The sequence below is a fragment of the Corvus brachyrhynchos genome, unplaced genomic scaffold (genome assembly GCF_000691975.1).
Source record: "Corvus brachyrhynchos isolate BGI_N302 unplaced genomic scaffold, ASM69197v1 scaffold246, whole genome shotgun sequence".
NCBI lineage: Eukaryota > Metazoa > Chordata > Aves > Passeriformes > Corvidae > Corvus > Corvus brachyrhynchos.
In genome coordinates, this window is record NW_008238447.1 from 2,645,370 (window position 1) to 2,668,869 (window position 23,500).

At 40.5% G+C, this 23,500-nt stretch overlaps 1 protein-coding gene across 2 annotated transcripts in view; it reads right to left on the reverse strand.

Moving 5' to 3' along the window:
• LOC103617309 (phosphatidylinositol 4-phosphate 3-kinase C2 domain-containing subunit gamma) overlaps positions 1–23,500 on the reverse strand; it is a 77,578-nt gene that overhangs the window by 5,095 nt on the left and 48,983 nt on the right. Inside the window, exons 12-14 of one of the 2 annotated variants that reach the window (XM_008635590.2) lie at positions 23,012–23,087; positions 15,778–15,872; positions 820–945 (exon numbers count right to left, since the gene is read on the reverse strand). In XM_008635590.2, coding sequence (XP_008633812.2) covers positions 820–945; positions 15,778–15,872; positions 23,012–23,087 — 297 coding nt within the window. Of the gene's footprint in view, positions 1–819; positions 946–15,777; positions 15,927–23,011; positions 23,088–23,500 lie in introns of both variants that reach the window. The other variant, XM_017736717.1, reaches the window with a different exon arrangement.

A 23,500-nucleotide genomic window follows, 5' to 3' on the forward strand; every position in this document is an offset into this window, starting at 1 on the left:
TCATTCTCATTGCAAGAGCTCTAAAAACGCTGTATTGTTACTTTATTCCAAGAGTGGGCAAAGCAAATCAAACAATTTTCACCTGCGTGGGTTGTGGGTGACCTGCTGGGAAGCAGCTCTGTGGAGAGGGACCTGGGGGTCCTGGTGGACTACAGGGTGTCCATGAGCCAGCAGTATGTCCTTGTGGCCAAGAAAGGATCCTGGGGTGCATTAGGAAAAGCACTGACAGCAGGTTGAGGGAGGTGATCCTGCCTCTCTACTCAGCTAGTGAGGCACATCTGGAGTGCTGTGTCCAGTTCTGGGCTCAACTGATCAGGAAAACCAGGGAACCACTGGAGTGAGTCCAGTGAAGGGCTATGGAGGTCATGAGGGGACTGGAGCATCTCTCTCATGAGGAAAAGCTGAGTGAGCTGGGCCTGTTCATCCTGGAAAAGAGATAGCTGAGAGGGGACCTCATCCATGTCTGTCAGTGTCTGCAGGAAGGGGTCCATGGGATGTACCAGGCTCTGCTCTGTGGGGTCCACCAACAGGACAAGAGCCAACAGGAGAAACTGATGCCCAGGAAGTTTCACCTCAACATGAGGAAGAACTTTCCTGGGCAGTGACTGAGCACTGAACAAATTGCCCAGAGAGGCTGTGGAGTCTCCCTCACTGGTGATATCCCAGAACCATCTGGACACAATCCTGTGCCTTGTGCTCTGGGATGGCCCTGCTGGAACTGGGAGGTGGGACCAGATGACCACGGTGGGCCCTTCCAGCCTGACCCATTCTGTAATTCCATGAAACAAGAAATGGTGGAAGAAAGTGAACGGTACTCACAAGTTCATTGTAAGTAGGGTCAGAGCCTTTTGGAGCTGTTCTTGTTTTCCTTCGACTGACCTCATAAGGATCTGGCAGAAGATAAAATTCAGCGTGTGCACTTGGGGCAGAGCCATCTGGGAGGCGCTGGAATACAAGAAGGTCATAAATATGAATGTCCATGTTCTAGCAAAGAAAACAAATAAAAAGTACCAAATGAAATCTGGGCTTTTAGCAGACACAGAAACATGTTACATTCTCAGTATTCTCTGGGCTAAATTGGAGTGCTTGCGGAATAACAAGAATTATTAGAATTCAGCTTAAAATGGAATCAGGAAAATAAAAATTAATACAAAGAAAAGGTAAAATTGTCTATCTTTAATATTTTTCATTCTGATGGAAAAACCCTTAAGCCTCAATCTACCCTTACTCATCTTAATCTGATACAAAGTCCAGCCCTTCCACTCTCCAGACCAATGCATAGAAACTGGATTTTAGACAGTAAGCTCCTATTGATTTTAACCCCTAAATATCGGTGCTGATATTGGGGAGAACTGTTTCGAAGGGTGTTTCATAAAGCATATTACTATAGAAGAGCCAGGAGCATTTCCTGCAGCAATATGGGCAGAACAGGATTCTTATAGCAGCCTTTCCAATCTCACCCATCACACAGCTGCAATCTCTCTTTAATTTTCCAGTTCAGGTTACTGAACGATATTCCAGATATTCCATCTTATATGGTAGCCACTCGAGATCAGAGAAAATCTATTAACCAGGCTCAGTCATCAGCCAGTGCTGGTGGGTGGAGAATTTTTTGATAACTTCTGAGGAGCTGCAAAGTAATTCCTAAAGCAGCATTACAATTACTCAGAAAACACATTGTATTACTTGAGGCTTCAAAAGAATACACAAGAAACATAATAATGAAAAACTATGGAGCAGGCATCCTGCCAGCACATATCACTTAATGCTTGGCTTATAATTAAGCACAAACCCTTGTGGTGGTTACACAGTACACAATCAGAAATCACAAAATGGGGCGTATCAAAATATCAGTAATTTTAATCATATAATCAACATTTTAGATAGGAAGTTTACCTGCCATCTCCCAGGCAATCCAGTGACAGGATGCAAATAAGAATACCGGCAAAAAGAAGAGATCTTAAAACATTTGGAACCAATGAATCCAAAGGATTATACAGGCACTTGCATTTATATCTCCCATTTTTAATTTTACACCTGGCTCAGAATGAAGTAATTTTTCAGATTTTGATTATTCACAGTATGTGCCTGGAAATATGGGGCTTTCTACAGCATTATCAACAACATATCCCTGGGATAGAAGAAACTGCTGTCTCCTAGCAATAAATAACTTCTCTATTGGGCAGGAAAACAGTGCTTGTGTGAACAACAACCAGTTCTTGCACTGCAAACCTCTGGTTTTTGTTATCTGAAATGATCCTTCAAGGGAAATGATGCGGTCAACTGCAAAGCTCATTACTGCTATCATTAACACCATACAGCATCAAAGGATGCCCCACTCAAACCATTACATATTGTCAGCACTACGGGAGTGATTAATATTTCTATTGCTAAGTTCCCCAAAGTACATCTGATTTAAAATACCCATGGGATTTAGATAGATGGGATTCAATGGTCAACATAAGAGAGCCATTAAAGGGCAATGGAGCTAATGGGTATTTTCCTAGGTCAGGGTGCCACATTGTTAATGCAGGATTTATAAGTTACACTGTCCATTTGAAAGCCCATCTCTGCTGATCTAGGACTGTACTAAAACTTCAATTGAGGAGTACAAGTAACAGTAAATTGAACAGCTCTTAAAAATCAGGAGAGAGAATGAAATGCAGCCTTGAGTTCCAGTCCAAGAAACCAGGATCCTAAGTGTAATCAAGCTCTTCCCTTCTCAATGAATAGGTAAACATCACTGTAACTTGAAGGTCAACTGATTTTAGTTGTTTCAGACAAAGAAAGGAACCAGGGGGAGGTGACAGGCTCCAAAGGTAATGTGGCTGCACCTGTCCCGTCCTGCTGCCCCTCTGAGCTGCCCAGGCAGGACCAGGCATTGTCACAACTGCTGCGCCTCACTGAGCACCTCAAGCAGCAAAGGCACAGATCATGGAGCGTTATCTGAACTGGAAACAGGCTCAGCCTGACATTTAACTGCCAGGGGAAGAATCCAAGCTGGTTGCTGTGTGATTGTTCAACAGGACAGGGTGTCCAGAAGCAGATGTGATTAATTGAAAAGAAGTCAGGTGAAATTGTCACTATGCCTTTGAGCTGCTCTTTGTCATGTTACCTTGCCTTCGGCCAACTAACCTTCCTCTGTCAGCTGATTCCACCCAAAATTCAAGGAAGGCACTTTGCAGCAGTGTTTTGGCTATATGAGATGGACTGAAAACTACTTCCTCACTATCCCTCTGAATGTAGCTAAATACATGTTGAAAGAGGTGAGTGGGAGGAGAGGGTCAAGAGAGAAAATTAAAAAAGAGAATATTTTAGTGATTCAGATGGGAAAACTCAAGGACAGAGCATTTACTTTGGGATATTTCAGAACTAAAATGAAGCCACTTTTCATGAATAGTAGCAATCAGCAGTCAGACTGTTAGAGGTAATTTGATGTGCAGCCACCTGAATTCCAAGTGGACATTGTAGTTCTGATTGTTGGTTTTTTCTCCCCCACTTTACAGGTGACATTTTCCCCCTTCATTCTCCCTTCCCGAGGAAAGGCAAACAGGCCACTCCAAATGCCACTATTGTCCCAATTCTCCATCTGCAGTGGCACTGTTATGCCATCAAACAATCAGAAAAGCTTCAGCTGAGCACTCTTCCAGCCGGATCACGTTCCAGCTGCCCTCCCCTGACTCCTGACATGACACAATCCATCTAATGAAGGACTTCAACTGTGAAAAAGACTCTGCCCTGCCACGCACTAATAATTCAAAACTACAAATTAAGAGCAGGTATAAACCAGCCCCAGCCTTACAAGAGCAGAGTATGGGGAGCTCATATGATGAGTTTATGCTGGTTTCTCTTTTGATTGGCACAAGAGCTGAATTTTTTTTCTTGTGAAGAGCCTGCTTCACCATAGGATTTCTTGCAATGGAAAGAGCTGTACTTTGCTAGATGCTTCCTAGCAGGAACAAGGAGTGATCATGGCAGTTTGACTATAATAGTCCAAAACCAAGAGTGGGATTAACATGGCAAAAATATCTTTTTAAATCATAAGTAGGTGGAATTTGAAGTAAACTGTTTTATTAAGACAACTGACATAGCAGGCAAAAAACCCCCCAAGTTTTGGGTAAACTAGTCCTTTCCCAGTGTTTCATATCTGAGTTGAGCACTGAAACAAAGGAGAATGGAGAATAAAGGAAAAATGGAGGAAACAGAAATATTTTTCTTACTAAAGATTATGACTTCTGTCATATTACAGTATAACATTTAGTAAGAAACCCCCCATGATTGTCCTTTCACTTCTAAGTCAGACTGCACTGGCTTATTTATAAATTTAGGTAAACATGAGGAATACCTGACCAAAACCACAGAATCCCAGAGGGGGTCAGGCTGGAAGGGACCATGGTGGTCATCTGGTCCCTCCTCCCTGCTCCAGTAGGGTCATCCCAGAGCACATGGCACAGCATTGCATCCAGATGGTTCTGGAATATCTCCAGTGAGGGAGACTCCACAGCCTCTCTGGGCAATCTGTTCAGTGTGTGGTCACCCACACAGTAAAGAAATTCTTCCTCATATTCAGGTGGAATTTCTCTTTTTGCACCAAAGAGTGTCTGTTCTGGTGAGTTCATTATAAAAACAGAGTAAAATTTCTAGCAGGCTTATGAGTAGTTCTGAAATCCAGCAAACCCCCTATTTGGTGTCATTAAAGGATAAAAAAAATCACTGATTTCTGTCCATAGTCCAGGCCAGAGGGAAAATCAAAGGGTACCTTGGGAATGCCATTTTGCACTCTACTCTGCAAAACCTTTATAGCTTGAATGCACTTGTGATCAAGAAAACAGAAAAAGCCTAAAGTTTTAGATTGAATTCTATTTGTGTTTAATTCTGTAGTCATTTCCTTAACCCAAAAATAAAGGATTTTTACTTCCTTCAGAAGAAGTTATTCCCAATTTAAATTACTGTCTTAAATCTTTTATTGTGTTTGCTTGCAAATAAATCCAAGCTATAAAAATCTGTAAGGCCGTAAAGGTATAAAACCAAGCTCCCAACAGAAACGCCACAGGTTCCCTTGATATGCTTAGGGACCAAAAACCCATAAAATCCCCCAGTGATTTTGATCTGCCAATAAAAAAATTTGAATTTAGAAACTGACTCAAATTGAATTTAGAAACTGACTCTATTTGCTTTCTTCAAGTACAACCAAGTGATGACTGAACTATTTTCTCAGAGAATGACCAGCCTACTTGACCTTGATAATGACGGATGTTTTTAAGGAACTCATTTACAACCACCTGTATTTATGTTAAAAACAGAATTTACCTTGGAAATGTTACTTTCTTCTAAAGTCAGGCAGAAGGTGATGAAAATATTTAAGAACGAGGGGGAATGAGGGAGAGAAAATAATATTCTGGATTTACTTCCTTCCACATCTCTAATTCAATACTGAAAACCTAAAATACACAGACTGTATCTGTTATGACTGTGTTCCATTTCCATTCCAGTTTTATTTTCCAAAACTAAGAAAAGTTGATATTTGTTTACAGAAACCCACACAGATAGGTTACCTCCTGTGTAACTTAATTTAAAATATAGTAGCTATAGCTGGGAAATAATGGATGAATTAAATTAATTTTTCCACAAGAAATATGTTATCCTAATGACTTTTCTCCCCTGATCATTACTAATGATCCACAACTCTCCTAACACAAGGACTCTTTGTTAGCATTACTATAGGCATAAGTACTGTAAAATCTGCCATATATTCAACTACTTAGTGATCTAGCATCCAATATTAATATTGGGTCATACTCATAAGAATTTTAAGGAAAGCTTTATGATTTTTAAAATATGTATTTTAAGGATAATTTATTGTAAAACTTTTTAAAACTCATGTCTTCCTAAGAAACATAAAATTTTCTTTTTAGGTGACTTTTGCCTCAATTTAAATCATGTCATCAGTTTTTGTTAGTGTTAGACATGCAGATCACTTTTTGTCCTAGAGTGGGACAGATTGATGGCTCCTGAACATTTGATAGTTCCAGCTGCTGTTCTCTTTTTCCCATTTTTCATTTTCAACAATTTTGACAGTAAAAACTAATGATCAACTAACTTATATTAACTAATGACATCTTTCCTCCTCTATAAGTAAGTACTTTTCTTCCCTCCAAAATTAATTTCCTCTACATTTTTAAATTGCAGTTTCTCTCTTCCTTTTCTCCAATAATAATAAAAAAAAGATATCCAGGTTTTAGAAAGACTCCCATTTCAGCTACTGCCCCCAAATAAAAATAATTCACTTTCTCCAGTACTTCTCTTAGTCTTCCTATGCTTTACTATCCTTATGTTCTTCTCTTACATACACTGCTGTGAGAATTTATCTACGTAGTGAAGAAAGGACTACAAAATATTCCTTAATTTTTGATATTGAGATATCCATACACCTTTCAAAAGCAAACCACTGTACTAAGTGGTTAGGAAAAACCTTCAACAAAACAAAACGTCTATGTATTATGTGTAGACATTACATGGATTTGGTTATTATCCAATAAAGGAGGATTAGAAAAAAATCCACAGAAGAAATCATCCTTGCACTGTTGTAACCTTTGTAAATTACTGGCTGCCTCTAGACTAAATTAAAACTAGTAAGGAATGTGGAAGAGCCATCACTGCTGCTGTTTCTCACTTCCTCCGAGTCCCTGTGTAACTTAGCAGAGGAAGGCTAAACCCTGTCTTTCAAAGCTGCAGCTTAATTAGCAAACACAGCCTCTGCCTTAAGAAAAAGAGAACATTCTCTGGGCTACTTCTAAGAGTAGCTAAGAAATTAGTATTACAAAGCAAGGGGTTCCTTCAAAAGCAGATTAATGATATATAAACTTCAGGAAAAATGGGATTGCTGTGTGAATGGGTGGTTGTGTTGTTGCTTCCTAAATCCAAATGCAGCATCGAAGACCCTTCCGAGTTCTTCCTTTGAGCTCTGCACATCCCAAAGCATGAACACCTCCATTCTACACTGCCACTGAGCTTTTCATTTTCCTCTCACAAAATATCTCCAAATTGCTTCAAAGAAAATTAAAAATAAAATCCCATTTGCAGTAATTAAATAATAACTACAAAAGAAGATAATCCACTCTATCACTACAGTGCACCCTGCATTGTCTGCTACTGGCAAGACAAAACAGGAAAGCAACTGGCCAAAAGTGATAGCACAAATATGGTATTTCTTTTCCCCAAACAACGTCTTTTTTCACCTAAAACTTGAAGATATTTAACTGCTTCTCCTCAACAGCAGTTTTATTATATTATATTTTCTGATCCCAGTTGTTTTGGGTCATCTGGTTACATACATAAAGACAAAAGATGCACTGACAGAGATCACTGCCGTGGAGGTCAGTGGCAAAGCAACCAAAGAAGAAATTGCATTTATCTCAAGTTAATGCAGGGAAATAAAAGTATTTTGCTGTCAGGGAAATTCTGGAAAGCATTTTTCTGAGCAGGCATTTTCTACCTTTCAGAAATCTGGCAGTGTCCGTGGAGAGAGCCTCCAGATGGCTTTGTCATTTACCATGCTAAAAATGCAAAGATGCTCTATCCACATTATTGATGTGAATATCCAAATATAGCTTATGTCCAATACCTTCAGCATCCTCATCAACCTGCCTGCAGCAGAGTAGCCAGGACTGGAGCAGCCTGGCTGTAACAGCTGGTTATGCAGCATTCCTGAGGGGGACAACTGTGCTGGCAAAATAGGGTAAGAACTGTCCTGAGACACAAAATTTCTAAAGAGTGAACCAACAGCCAACAATTTCCAAGGTGTCCTGACTGTCAAATGGGAAAAAAATAACCCTATCAAGGAGGGAGACCAGCAAGAGATTCACTCTGTCATATTGTGGACATCTCCTGGCTGGGCTTGGTTAAATTGCCCCCACATTGGTGCCTGGCCCCAGCTGAGACAGATCCGGATGCTTCGTGCCACCACCAGTGAAAAAAGGTGTGTATGGAGCTGGAAATAGGACTTTATGGGAAAATGGTCTGTTCTGGAGTGGTCACTGGAGGTCAGGCAAGATAATTCATGATATTCAAAATATCCATGATCAGGCAGTTGATCCATGACAATGCGATGGAATTGTGATTCCAGCGTATCACATATGTAAGCATCTTGGTTTCAAACTGATACCAAGGCACAGAGACAGTGGGACTTTCAAAAGGAACAGGAATTATTTGTTAAATATTTAAAAAACCCAAATTTGTGATTTCTTTTTTTTCCTAAGGAGAAAGTTCTGGAAAACAGACTGGTTCCCAAAAGACTCAGGGCTTTTTAAGAATTATGCAAAATGCTTCTCACCTGCTTCAGTCATTAAGAGGAAAGCCCATCTATCTCTGCTTAAATGAAGTAAATAAAATGAAAGCTAGGATACCCAGGAGGTCACAAGGGTTTCTCTCCCAAGCCTTTATTTCTACAGTGCTCTGAAACCAGAAAGTTGAAGAAATGCACAGGAGATAAGGACAGACACAATCCCAAACGGAACGGGGAAGAGTCCATACAACCACAGTCTGTAACTGTCATGTAAAACAGGCTCCTGCCTTTTACAGACCATCAGCAGCAGGCAAGGAGGGCTAGAATTTAGCTCCATCAAGCAATGACACAACTTTGTGTGTGTTTATTGCTGTTTCTGAGCAAGCAACAAAGAAAAAGACATCATAGGATGGGTTGTGTCTGTACCCAGCCCACTCAGCGCTTAGCTCCAGCTCCCGAGCTCTGACAAACCTCTGACCCCTCACCAATGCTCAGGACTCGATTACTGTGTGCTCCATACTGCACCATGTGGGCATAAAAAAGTTACCAAGGCTGAAAAAATAATATAAAGTGGTAGTGGGAATGTATTGAATTAATGTACAACTCCCAGTAAAAGATTTGAGCAAGAATCACATAGAAGTTTTTTTTTCTGAAAGAAAAGGTAACATGTTTAGATTTCTGAACCACTTGCTGCATTACTATCTTTAAGTTAATTAACTCCCCTAGGGATTTTTCTGCATAGATGAGAGAAATCAAGGTTCAGTCGTGCTTTAAAACTGTATTATCCTGTGGATAAGCAATGCTGGTGCAGGGTGTAGAACACAGAGGGTAGATTTCATGAACAAGTCTCTGAAGCTTTTCAGAATTACCACCAAGCCCATAAAGAAACTAAATTCCATTGCTTTCAACCCTGTATTATTGTGTTTGGAATACTTCATTTTCAGATGGATATTTAGTCACAGAGTCTATGACACTGGCTGAGATAAGAATGATCTTGTTTTGACTCTTAGAAACATAGATAGCAGAATTTCTTCTTTTGAATAAAGTACAAAGGAGAACAAATACTTTAGACAAATCCCCATTTCACTTTCCTTTTGAAATCACTCAGGATTAAGAGCATTGCTGCCTGTTAGAGGGCATGAAAGAAAATTAGACTTTGAGAAAAGAAACACAAGCAAAAGCTGTTGCTCTGTTTCTACCTTTTTGTCACATACAAATTCTTATCTCTCCTTGCCTGGGCTGAGACAGTAAGTGAATATAAAAATGTGTAAAGAAACAATGAGACTGTGATCTGCATCTTCTTTCTGCACTATTTTTCTTCTCAATTTCTTAATTAGCTACAAAAGTCTGTATATGCCTATTTTTAAGTTCTCCAACCGTACAATCTCCCTTCACTTTTCTTTCAATTATTCTGCATCATGCCATCTCCCTGTGTATGAAAGCACTTCATTATATGAGGTGTGAAATTTCTGCTCCTTAATTAGCTCTCATTACTTCTACTTAATGCTCTTGCTCAACGTTCTAAATAATTCCTCTTGAACCTTCCTGTCTTCTCCCTTAAATATTTGCACAACTGACTCGTGTCCTTGTTAGTCTGTTCTTAACTAAGTTTTAGTAACAATAAATCACTCCTGAAGAATCAATCACTCCCCAGCAACCCTACTGAGAATTGTTCTTTGAACTTGTATTCTAGTTAAAAAAACATCCTGAGAGAAATAGTTTACTACGAGAGCCTTATAAAGATGAACTACTTCATTTCTGTCCCATAGCACCAGCATCTGGCCTTTCTCATTGGCATCTCTTGTAGCAACCTCATGTCTTACCATGTGCTTGTTTTATCTTCTCATTACTGTGGGATATAGATCTCTCCCTCCCAGAGGAAATATTTTTCATTTTTCCAACCTGGTTGTAGGGTTCTGGAAATTACTTTCATTCTCTTGATCTTGTTCTGCCTGAACTATTATTTTTAATGTTTTCTTCATTTGCAACCAGTGGCAAATTTCATTTTTGTTCCCCTTCATCTCCCAGATCACTCATATTATTAAACAGAGCTCACTGTTTGTGGTTGTTTTGTTTTGTTTTTTTTTTTCCTTATTCAACACATATCAACTATGTAGGGAATTACTTATTTAAAAATGAGCAGTTAGAATTTAGAGCTGAGCCAGTACTGTGGTTGTGACAGATTAAAGGGTTTAACAAGAAGTAATAACACAACTTTCTGTACAACATATTTGTCAAACACCTTTCATAACAAATATGTTTGAATCCAACAGTAATCCCTGTGCCACAAGAACAGACCTCATCTCTTTCCAATTTAAACTACTGTTGAGTTGTAGTACCCTTTGTTTAGAGGTGTTCAGCTAATTTTCAGTCTAAAGGAGAACATAGTTTATCTGAGCTAATTTCCTTGCACTTTAAAAGTAAAAGAATTTTCTATGAATATAAAACTAAATCCAAATTCTTTATAAGCTAGAGTTAGTACAAAAGCTTTCTTCCCATGGCTTTTTATTTTGTTTTTTTTTGTGCCAGTCTAAGGAGAACTTCATCTGAATGTGTTACCTCCCTGCATCAGCCAAGCTAGTGATTTAGTTCTGTCTCTGATACTCTCTGGACAACTTTGTTCAACTCAAAGTCATTTTTTTTCCACTTGTTTTCCATCCCTGCCTTGCCTACCTGTGCACCTCCATTCCAATCCCTGTTGGCTGATCCATGGGCTGCAGTAAGGAAAGCAGCACACATTCATAATATTCTGAAAGGATAATGTGGCTTTTTATTTCACTGGCAGGCACTGCCTTGTTGGCAGGTAGTATATATTTTCCATTTAAATCTATATAATGATAGTCATAAAGTGTAAAAGTTAGTGAGCCCATGAGAGGAATGATGGGAACCAACTAAGACTGAGCAAAGACCCCCAACCCTTTCCCAGCTCAAGCTGAGACAAAACCCAGCAAAGGAAGCAGAGCATCTACCTCTCCTGTAGGTGGGAACATCCCTATAGCCGTGTGCTGCAGGCTTAGATTTCATCCCTTTGGATTTGGGAAACATTGGCTCCCACCTTTCTTCCCAGCACATTTAAACCATCGCATCTCACAAACATTTTTGGAAGCAATTTGTACTCACATGGTGTAGGACACGGAATGGAAAGAGGCTGGATGTCTGTGCAAGCCTAAAGCTGATTACTGATTCGTCACCCACATATCAGCTATCCCAGAATCATTAATCACCGGGAGTGGTACATGACAGCTTCAGAGCTTTTATAAAAGGAAAGCTGGAAGTACTTTTGCAAAGAACTGTAGGAGTTTATTTTTCTTCCAGCAAATTTTCCCCCTGTAAAATCGGTTCTGAATTCATCGCCCACGCACGCTTTCCTGAATTCTAGTAACATCTTACATTTATTGGCATGAGGTTCAGGATAACTTGGCTTTGTTTCTCCTCCCCTCTACCCCTGAGGAGTTACTCTGTCCACAAGAAGTAATGGGCAAAAATGTTTAGCGGTCAGGATTGAAAGTTTAGCTGCTTATCTAGGAAAACAGGGCATGCCTGAAGTCATGGCAATGAAGTCAGTGGAAAAGCAGCCTCCCTCCTGAGCCAGTGCTGAACCACTGTTCCCTTTGCTTCTCCATGAAGCAGGCAAGGAAATATGTTAGAAACCCTTTTCTGGATGTCAGCAACGGCTATTCCTGTTGCTTCTGGTATTTTTTTGAGGAGTGAGCAAGCCCAGCAGTGCATGAGAAGGTAGCCTGGCTGTTTCTGGCTGTGTGGAACTAAACCAGACCATAGGCAGCTCTGTGTGAGACCTGCTGGACTCTCGATATCCCCTGCCCTCTGTGTTGGCTAACATAGGTGAACAGAGCTGGACTTGAACATTTCAAGTTCAAAACCTACAAGCGTTTCAATTTTCACAAATCCACCTTCACACCTGTGCAAGGTGCATTTTTAAGGCAGAGCAGCATTCTCCCTGTGCTCCTGTTCCTGCCTACTGCTGCTTTTCTGGGTATTGTGCTGCCACAATTGGCCTATTCTTGTTCTAAGGTAACAAATCCTTTCAGAGGCCAAAGTAAGTCTCCCCTGGGGCTCCTTTATATTCCTCCTAAGACCATTTAGTGCACTTTGCCAGGTACTGCACGATTGTCTTTATAGAATAAGCCTGCCCTGTCTCACCTCTCCATCTGCCATATCCTCCAGAGGCAAACTCTCCAGGCCTCTAAGGTTTTCACCCCTACAAAATGCTTTCTTCTACCCCAGCCTCACCTTATTAAGGCAATATTGCCTGTAGTCCCTCTGCATAAAGTGCCCAGTGTTGCACTGCCTTCATTTGAGAGGAGGGAGCAATGCCCCAACAGGCTGACTTCAAGTTATGTAATATACACGATTGGAAAATTGCATTTTATTGGCATCATGGCTTTTGTATATTTGAAAACTGAATTTAAAGTCATTTTCCTCAGCAATCATGGTAATGCCATTCAAATCATAAGCAGAAGCAGTGAGCCACCTGATTTACAGAATCCCAGAATTCAAGTGAAACTATGAATTGCTGAGGGAAATCTTGAGACTGAAACATTTTTAGTATCTTATAAATATCTGTTTAAAAGAACTTGTCTTCATTGTGCACCCACAGCCTTAAACTGTAGGCAAACATTAACAACCAGGCTTAACATCTCTGTGTTCAAACAGTTTCCTTGGCTGCAAGTATTTCCTTAGTGAAAGAATACAGCTTTTTCTTTACAGAAGGTTAGATTAGATTAATGGTCCTTTCCAGCCACAAAATCCATAAGGCTGTTCTCTGTTGTTTGTCTTTGCTGAATTTTTGATAGAGTTTTCTTCAAGCAGGACTGGCATTTTTAACACAACTGAAATGTTGCAGTGGTGAGGGAGAGGACACTGAAGCTGATCTAGGGATGAGATCTGTACATCTGCAGCAAATCAGGCACGTGTGGATGCATCAGATCCAAAGGGCCTGCGCTGTGGAGTCCACGCATGCACCCACGTTAGACAGTCCTCTGCTAAGTCTGCACCTCACCAGTGCTCTCTCCACTGCTGCAGCATTTTTTCTCTATGACACCCCGCAGGAATGGGGAAATCTCCTTCAGGAAAAATTCCTGCAAAGTTGTAGCACTGCAGTCTTTTGGCTTCCTCCTTTAAAGAACCAGTGTGACACCTGTGAGTGGCTATAAAAAATACCAGCTCCTTAGGGAGTCTCTTGTGCATTGTATATCAATATAGGATTTGCACAGCAGGCTCTAGATCTCCTATTAAAACTCCTAGAAGTAAACCCACACAAATACTAAATCATATTTATTTACGTGGATCAAAAGTCTCTATCACAATTCCTGTCAGTTCTGTGAAGCTACATTTGGGATTAATTTGGCCTACTACAATTATTTTCACATCTGAACACATCATAAAATCTCTTTATAGAGATAAATTAAATAGGGAAGAGCAGAACAAAAATTATTTACTATAAATTATGAAATAAAACAAGATAGCAAAGTAATCTCTGCACAGATGAACCACTAAAATATAATTAGTGAGACTCTGCAAAAGACTGAGTATACCTGAAATAGCTTTAACATGTCTTGAATAAGATATGATCTTGGCATACTTTTAAAATTGCTGTTCAGCTCAACCAAAAAAAAAGAAGAGGAAAGGAAGGGGAAAAGAAAAGAGAGCATATCAGAAAGATTGATTTATATGACTGGGAAGCTGAGAAGATTAATAATGGGGTAAAGAACCTTCCTTATATAGGTTACTGGTCTGAAGGCGGTCCAGTATCACAATACCCTGAAGCACTACTACTTCATATTTCAGGTCAGGTGACAACGGATGGATGGCCAGGTGGAAGGAAGGAATTGGAAGCCCAGGATTTCAAAATATGATTGCTTAAGTTAGGCTGCCAAAACAATGACCTTATTTTCAAGTTGTGAATCATTGTTAGTCTTGCTGAATGGGGCTTCTACCACTTCTCTGCAAACTGACTAAGATGGATTTAAGTTACCTACTTTCAAAAGAAACACAGTAATTTCAAGTTGTACTGTCCGTAATGAAGTAAACCAAACCCTGGATTTTATGTTTGCACTACACAGCTATCTATGCTGTAATTTACTTTCATTTAATTAGATGGCTGGAACTTCCTAAGAACACAGTTAGGAGACTACACACTTCAAATGATGGAAAGAAGGAGAAAAAAAGACTAATTCCAATACCTGCAAATCGTTTATGTGCATCTCCACACCACCTGCTTGAACTCTTAATGACATCATCAGCATGGCAATCACTTAAATATGCCTCTCCCACCAATTAGAACTTTCTCAGAAGTTTATCAAAGTCACTTAGATTTAAAAAGCTCAACAGAAAATATAAAGAAGGTCTTGTGTTACATCCTGAAGGTAAAGTTTGTATAAATTGGACCTGTCAGCAGAGGCTGATCTCACCTGTCAAAGTGGCACACAGGACACAGAAAGCAAGTCTCAGGACAGAGATGTATTGAGTGCCATAGACCAGAATGGAGATGCTTGAATTGCAAATGAGAAGCTGGAGTGGCCAGCAGAGAACAGTCAGAGCTATGTAAGCCTCATGTGCCTCATAATTAATTAATCAGCCTCATTTTATTACTGGCTGGTGCTCACATAAGCCCCTCAGTTTGGCCCCTTTTAGGAAAAGGGATTGCAATCCAGTTTGGGATGGAAGTGGCATGGAGTATGCACTGAGAACTCACAATTGTTAATAAATGCTCTAATCCCCTAGCTAAACAAATAAAGGCTCTCTTGCCACAGCCATAACTTGAGACATGAGCCATGGAAATTCAGGAGCACATCTAGGCATGGAATTCATTATGCAGCAGCCCACACGCTCCTGCAGTGACAGATCGCACAGAGCCCCAACTCCATCTCTGGAGTCACCCTCAGCAGCCAATTCCACCGGCCTTGTGCTGCAGGAGCACTGCCAGCTTCCCCTCCCATAGCCTGGCTCCAGGAACGCTCAACATTTACCTCTCAGCCTCCTGACAGTGTGTTACAAAGCTGAGCAGCACACCTCCAAACGACACTGCTCCTTAAAATATACCACTGCTCCCTCTGCTGAGCTCTTCCCTCTTCATAGACAGTCATGCTGGACTAGACAGAAATGTCTGGATAATCAATCCATAGTGCCAGGCTGACATGCTGCAAAAAGTCATGCTACTGCATGATGCCTTATGCCTGACTGCAATCAAAATGTGTCAGCTGAGAGGGCCAAAACAGTATCAAAACTGGTTTTCTTGGAAAAGGCCATTAGCAGCCATTAAGGAAATCCAGCTTCTGTATCTGTCTCACACCTGTAACCATATTGAGTGAGCTCAAAGGAAAAAAGCAATTGTTAAATCATGACTGAACAGCACTGTCATTACTTTGAGCTGAAATTAGTTATCCCAGAAAGGCTGTTTGAAGATTAATGTTTTCACAGTGCTCTGCAAATGCAAGAACTTACGAGTTTTACATTCTGATAAAAATACTCACGATGTTCCTCATGTGTTTCAGCATTATTGTCAGACGGGTGTTCTCGTAGGATATGACCAATTGTACTCCAGGCATGTGGCCAGTTGACTGAGGACCTAAAAAAGGCCACACAGTTTGATTTTTTAGGTAACAGCTTAGAGGAAGTAGATCTGTAAAATATAGAAGTACACATTAACTAACATATAAAAACCTGCTGTGTGCTTAAACCAGGGACGAAATTAGAAAACATGGATAAGGAGTGTGATGGAAGAAAGTGGTCTGACATGCAGTGCTCCTTTTCTTTCCTGTTTGTTAACTGCCAGTGAGATTTTCTGTTTACTAATTGCCATCAATCTGAAATTCAGTGGGAAATTTATGCTTGAGTGACAAATAATTGGGGTGTTTTTTTTGGCAGTCACTGATGACACTATTCACTATTGTTGCAGTTCTCCTGCCTGGTTAAAACACTGGATTTTTTTTTTCTCAGTTCCCAAGAGAAAGAACAAAAAGGAAAGAAGGAAAAAAGAACAAGTTTCCTGACCAGTTCCAAAACAAATAAGAGAAACAACCCCACACATAAATTTTCCCTTCCTCATTCTGTATTTTTCTGTTCCAGGCTGGTTTTCATGCAACCCATTGCTTTCATAGATTTTTCTACTAAGATGCACTTAAAGTGTCTGATTCAATTCCCACTGAAAAAAACATTTTTCATTTTCCAGGCAAGAAGAATCAGTCTCATAATGTGGAAGAAATGACTAAGCAAATCCTGTTCCATCTCTCTGCTGGGGGCACTGAGCCCGCTGTTCTCACTGCCAAAAGGGTGTGTCCTTTAAGCTGGGTAAGTAATGTGGTTTACCTGCCCCTGCAGAGACAGCAAAGAAACACACAGAGAAAAGATGCCTTTTACCACAGTAAACCAGGTGATGGTGAGCACAAACTCTCCTCACTATCTATCTGACATCCTTATTTTGCAGTGTTTCACCTGAGCAGTGGGTCAGGAGCTGGACTTGAGCCATTTTGCATCACCTGCTCACCATCAAAGACAGCCCAGACACTGCCTGCGTGAAAGTTGCCTGGTTTTACTCAGGCAAACAGGGCTTCATTTAATTAGACCAAAGATGTATTACAACCACTAAGATACCTGAAAAAGTAAGGACTCAGTCCTGACCTAAGCTTACAACAAAACAAGGATGTCTCATGAGCTGGGCTCTGCCCTCTCGCCTCCCATTAGAGAGGAAGCTGAGCTTGAGATCTCGGACAGAGAAGTCCTGCTCTCCTTCCTGCACCCTGAGATCTGCCACTGACACACCGGCCCTAAACCCATGGCAGGGTGACATAACAACACAAGACAAGACAATAGAGTGGTAATTAATTCTTTAAATAGAAACACATCTTCTGAGAAGCAGGAGCAATGGGCAAGGATGAGAATGACAGAACAGCCATCACGCAGCAGGGTTATGCGCTACTACAGGAGGTTTTAGGCAGTATCACAACTGTTCTTGGTAGCAGGAGGGTTCCCATGTGTCCCTTTCAGCCTCAGAAGACACCTGGGCACTCCCTGTCTCACTCTTGCCCTCTCCTCCCCACACGTGCCCCAGAGCTCTTACAGGCAGGGTTGTAGGAGGAAGAAATCCAACTCCCTCTGCTCAGGCTTTCCTCTGTTGCTCAGCAGAGGAGGCAGCACAGGGGATGCTATAATGAATAAGCCACATTGGGTGTATTTTTCTGAAGAAACCAAATGTGTAACCTCTGGAGTGAAGACACTAAAATAACTGCCAAGCAGACACAATGACAGTGCTGTCATGTACTGCTGACGGCCAGAGAGCCAGTGTAATTGCCATTTCTCCTAAGGAAGGGAACTCAAATGAATTAGAAATAACACTGTGTTTACACGCAACTGCCATAATATAATTTTTCCAGGCAGCTTGGATACCAACACTACTGAGTTTATGATGTTTGGAACGGAATTTCAGAATATGAATCCATCTCTAATTTCTCCCCTTTAGAGACTACAAAAATACATTTTTAATCACATCCTAATTAGAGAAGGGCCTGAAACACTCTTGAAGAATTGAAATCTCAGGAAGAAATCACTAAGCTGGGACTTAGAAGACTGAGTAGCAGTTCTTCATTTGTTATTCTCCCTTATGAACTTTGACAAATCACTTGGCAAGACTGTACCTTATTTCATTTCTTGTGGTATGCAAATAGGAACAGGGAGGGACAGGGGACGAAAACTCTGTGAACCAGACAATGCTGAGTTTTTTCCAGGGTAAGAAGAAGCCCATAAAATTCAATTCCTCTTTTTTTTTTCATGCAAAACCACTTTACCTTTCGTTTTTTAAAGCTGTGAGTCCTTTTGCCTTGAATTTGCAACAGGAAATGTAGAATTCTAGACTATTACACACCGTGTAACACAAGGGCAGCTCTGTTTTAACATAAGGGCACAATTCACTTGTGGGGCTCTGTTAATTTGGTGAATTGCAGTGAGTCATCATGAGTGGTTTAGCAAGAGCAACAGATTTCAGAGGTTAAATTACGTCATCAGAATCCAGCTGCTCACTGTGCCTTCCCTTTCCTACCAGCGCTACCTGTGCCTTTTTTTTCATTAATTTTTAAAGTGTGGTGCTTATATCCAGTGAAGGAATTTCTCTGTGGGAGTTGTTTTTGTTTTTTTTTTCCTTGAAAGTAAGAAATGTAAATAAGTTTCTAACAAAAAAAAAAAAAAAAAAAAAAAAAGGGGAAAATGCATTTCTAATTCAATATGCAAAATGAGGTCTGAAACACACACTATGGGCATGAATATTACTAAAATATTAGCTCTTACTAAGCGATAAATTAAGTACTAATGGAAAAAAAAATAAAAGGAAGGGAAATAAAAAGTAACAGAGCGTGGGAAATCTGATAAACATGGAAGAGACCTCTATTGCTTATATTTCACAATAAAACCCAGTTACTGTTAGCTACACTCAGCTGGTACATTTTTGGTTTTCCCACACTCTGTGCTAGATCATAGCCTCTTTGAAGTCCAGGTGATTTTAGCTTCAAATGATAATAGAATACACGTCCAATAATTACTTCCAATCTATCCAGCTTGGGCAGATGGACTTGCGCTCAGGCTCTGCATTTTTGCAAAGTGTCATGCTCTGCTTGCAGCTCATTTTAGACAAGGACCAAGTGCTGTTCTGTTGCAGGTACAAGACAAACTTGCTCTGGCTACGGCTGAAGCAAGAGTTCCCCCCAGGGATGGCTTCTTCACTCACTGGTGTCGATGCAAAAGCTGTCAAATACCAAATGAGGACCCTGGAGCACTTGTAGGTTTTTCCTATCTGATTTGTGTCATGTATCCCAGGCGTGGAAGTCAGCCACCAATGCTACTACAGAAAACCCCAAACACAGTGCCAGGTCATAATCTCTTATCAAGGAACATAAACATGAGAAAACGGTGGGTCCTTTTGTCTTTTCAAACGAAGAAATGAAGGCAATTAGCATTCGGATTTCTACTGAAGGTGGAATGCTCGTCACAGTAGTCAAGTATGCAGTTCTTTGCTTCATCTAGATGGTCTTTTCTGGCACGCTGGAGAACTACCACCTCCATGTTCTACCATTTGTACAACTTTTTCCTTAGCAGCATCTTAAAACAAGCTCTGCACAACATTTACACTGTGCACAACATTTGAGAAATACCAATGGTGAGGAAGATGCTACTGACAAAATCAATAGGGAAACTGTAATTTAATAACACATTGCATTTCACACGCGGACTGCAAAGCAATGTGAGGAAACTAATTAACTAAGCGTCAGCCCACTGCCATCAGGGAGCTCAGTATTATTCTGTATTCTGCACTCTCAGGTTTTTCTTAGACCTTTCTTCTTGGTGACAGCCTGTTTTGACATCTGGCATCAAAGAGCACTGGAACCCGTTTGGTGTTCCAGGGCTGGGGTTGAATGCCCCAAGCCAACCATCTGCCTGCTTTAGTTACAGCCTCTAAAGTATCTGACTTCGTACAGTCAGCTCTAAATACACCGACTGTCTCAGTGCCTTAGTCCTCCAAGCCAACCAGAGCTGCTTATGGGTAAATGTGACTAAATCAGGAAGGCAACTTGTGGCAAAAGCTTCACATCAAGAGTGAGCAGCTTCAGAAGATCAAAACATTATGGGACGTGAGCAAGAGAGCCTTATTCTCCCCAGGGACTACTTGTGGTTCTGCACGGAGGGGAATACCATAATACAATCTTCCTGGAAACCTGGATCTCCCTTCAGAAGGACACAGAACCTGTTCCCCTACTGCACCTCAAGGACAGAGGCTCATATAAACACATGGAGCACTAATTAAACATGCCAGAACTGGGGCTGGGCTGTACAGTGTTCTAGTCCATAGCAGAACCCAAACAGTCAGAATTATTAATACTTTCAGGAGATATAAACTCGAGAGAAGGAAAATAAACAAGCTAGATATAAAAATATTTTTGATGATTTTTCTTTCTTCCTTCCTTTTTTAAAGAGCCTTTATAAAAGTCTGATTGTGAAATCATTCCTGATATCTGCTCTCACTGCCTTGTAGCGAGCTTGGTATAATGAAATGCTGACAATATTCAGGATAATTCAGAATTCACCTCACTGGGAGTACTGATTCAGTATTCATGTCAAGTAAATTTAACACTGATTTCTAATCTTTCTATTGCTGGGAGCAGAGTACAAATTCATAAATTTTAATACTTATTTTACTTTAGTAAGTGTAATTACCTACAACATTTATAAATTAAAGCAGTGTAAGAGAAAGATCCTGGTTTGATCAAAATTCATAACCTGATCCTATTGGGCATTAACCTTATTTCGTATTGATCCTAACAAAGAGACAGATGATTTTTTTGCTTGAGAGAGAATTTACCAGATCCATGGAAAGCTACAGGCCATAAACTTGAGTTATTTCTCAAAACAGACAAATATTAAGACCCCTACAACCTCAGAAAGCAATGAAATTTGTGGGGGGAAAATGTACTTTTTTTTCATGGCAACCACCTCTTTCCAGCAGGCTCAGTGAACTTAACTCCTCCCCAGACTGACTATGGCATTACTGCAGAGTTTACCTTCAAACCAAGAGTGTTTCTGGGCACCCTCAGCCAGCAAGAACCTCCAGGGCCACTCCTGGTTTACTACCTGGCACCTTGGCATGACCGGACACCTCCTGCCTTAGCTGGACTGGTGTCTCCCCTGGATGCCAGCAGTGTGCAGAATGCCATGGAACAAAGACTTCAGCAAGCTCACTGGGGCATGGCAGCAGCCTAACTCCAAAGACGAGGTGAAGAGTCGAAAAACATCTCTGCAATACGTATGTTTCAATGTGTTTCTCAAGTGGGCAATTAGCACATGCATGGCAGATCTCCTGAGAGCTGAGCTCACCTGCTTCCACAGCTCACCCTGAGTGGTGCGGTATCCAGAGCAACTCAGCCCAGGATTCTTGTTCTCTGTTTGTATCAGGTCTGAACTCACTGTTTGGACCTTTTGTGCTACTGCTAGTTTAGCAGTTAAGTGATAGTGATCAATTTTCTAGGCTAAAGAGAGCTGCTTTTGTTTGTGGTTTGGGTTTCGGTTGTTATTCTCCCCTGTGTTAAACAAAGGTTTTGCCTTAAGTCTAGAAGTGAAGGACCCAAACTTTAAAAGGAGGAGTTCTTGAAAAGGAAAAAATGAATCCCCCTGTAACCTCACCGCTCAAGGCCAGAGACACATTAATCTTCCCTGACCATGTTGTGACCCTCACCACCACTAACTAAATAGTGAGGAGCAGATTGGGTTACCCGTCACACAGCTTTCATCAAACACCCACTAACCACATTTTTGCTTCTGTTTCTTCATTCTCTTCCTTGATTTTGCTGCCACTGACAACAAAAATAGATGGCTCATCCTTCAGACTATACTGGCTCAGGACACCACTGCAGGAATTATGATGTTGCAAGTTCTTTCTCAATTTTATTATAGATTCATTTTATGATTTTGCATAAAACTTTTACACCCAGATTCTCTGTAATAATTAGGCACCTGAATATTAGTGACATATAAAAATTATTCTGGGACTTTAACTGCCTTGTGCCTCAGCTCGCTCTCACATCTGTATCTTTGCTTAAAGGCACCTACAGAGAGGCAGACCATGGACCCATACTGCACATGCCTAACACTTAGGACATCTTTGCATTATCTCCTTGATCCTTTGTAAAAGTTAGAGCAACCATTAGTAATTTTCAATAGTCATAATGGGTTTAATATGATAATGGCATGCCTAATCAAATAAACTCTGCACAGGGAGAGACTTCCAAAGGCAGAGAAGCCAGAATGGGATTTATTTTGTCTGATGGATTAAAAGAAATGGTCCCAGCAAAAGAGATAATGAAACCTCTGTCTGCAGAGAGATTAAATTAACTTAATGGACACTCAAATTAAATATGCAGAGATACAATCCTTTCTGAAATGTGGAAAACTGATGATCTTGGAAACTGTCCTATCACTTGGAGCGCATAACAACCAGCTGAATTGTTGTGATGCAGAGTGCAGCTGCAGACACTTTCGTAAGGTTTTATTTTGCCTAAAAACTGAGTACATAAGATTATTATCAGTGCAGAACTAAGGGAGTGGAAGACAATAAACATTCAGAGTTTACCTTTTATGGTTTATGCTTTTGAATCTGTAATGTCAGAAATTAGATTAAATTAGGTGCTGGACAGAAGGGGAAAATGGGTTAAGTATTTAGATAGGCTAAGGGAACAGTGCAGCATCTCATTTAGCAAGAAGTGAATTACCACAGTCATTAATAATGTATGCCTAAGCATTAACATAATGTTCTGTTATTTACCTGCTCCCCTCATTGTGAAAATTACTTTAGAAGTCACTCCTGATTTTCTTTGCTTGTGCGAGCACACATTGTGCTTTGTCATGACTCACATCCTTTCCTCCAAAATCTTTGAATATTTTGTTTTGTAAAACAAGAAATCTGCCACAGTTTGTGTAAATAAACTTTTGCTTTGCATATGAGCATGTTTATTCAAAAAGAAATGAAGCAAGGCTGAAGGCAATATGTCAAAGAGAAAGAAATCTACAGGTGACATTAGTAACACATTTTCAGAGACCTTGAGAAATCAGGAATTATTTGTTGGTATCCTTATATCCTAAAAACATCCAAACCATCTAAACACTTTATTGCATAATATTATCAAGGATTATAATTTCTCAGAAAAGAAATAAGATTGGTAATACACATACCTAAGGTCAGAGATGATGAATCTTCTGTCAAGGTATTTTTGGACCAATTGAGGAAGAAGCTGAGTACTAGCTCATTCTGAAAGAGAATACAAATACTGTAGGTAATATCATTTGTTGTGCTTTGTTCCTTGTATCATTCCCCTCCAAGAAGCTTGCTGGTAATTTTTTATTGCATATATTAGAGTTAGCAATGAAAGGGAGCTTTTCCCCCATGATCATGGGCCAGGAATCTGGGGAATGGCTTCTGCTCAGGCACTGGGAGGATGATGGTGCCCTTTAGCACTGTCTCAGGGATGCTGCATTGGTGCCTACCTGGCCCCTTTCTGTCAACACACTTCCAGACAGCAGCAAGCTGTGGGGGCCAGAGATTTGTGCTCTTGCTTGATCTCCAGTAGCTCAATATTTGCATTAGCAGCTGCAAGTACTTTGACAGAGCAGCCCATCTGTGAAACAAAAGCAGGAGCCCGTCTTTACTTTGAGCTGTGTGGT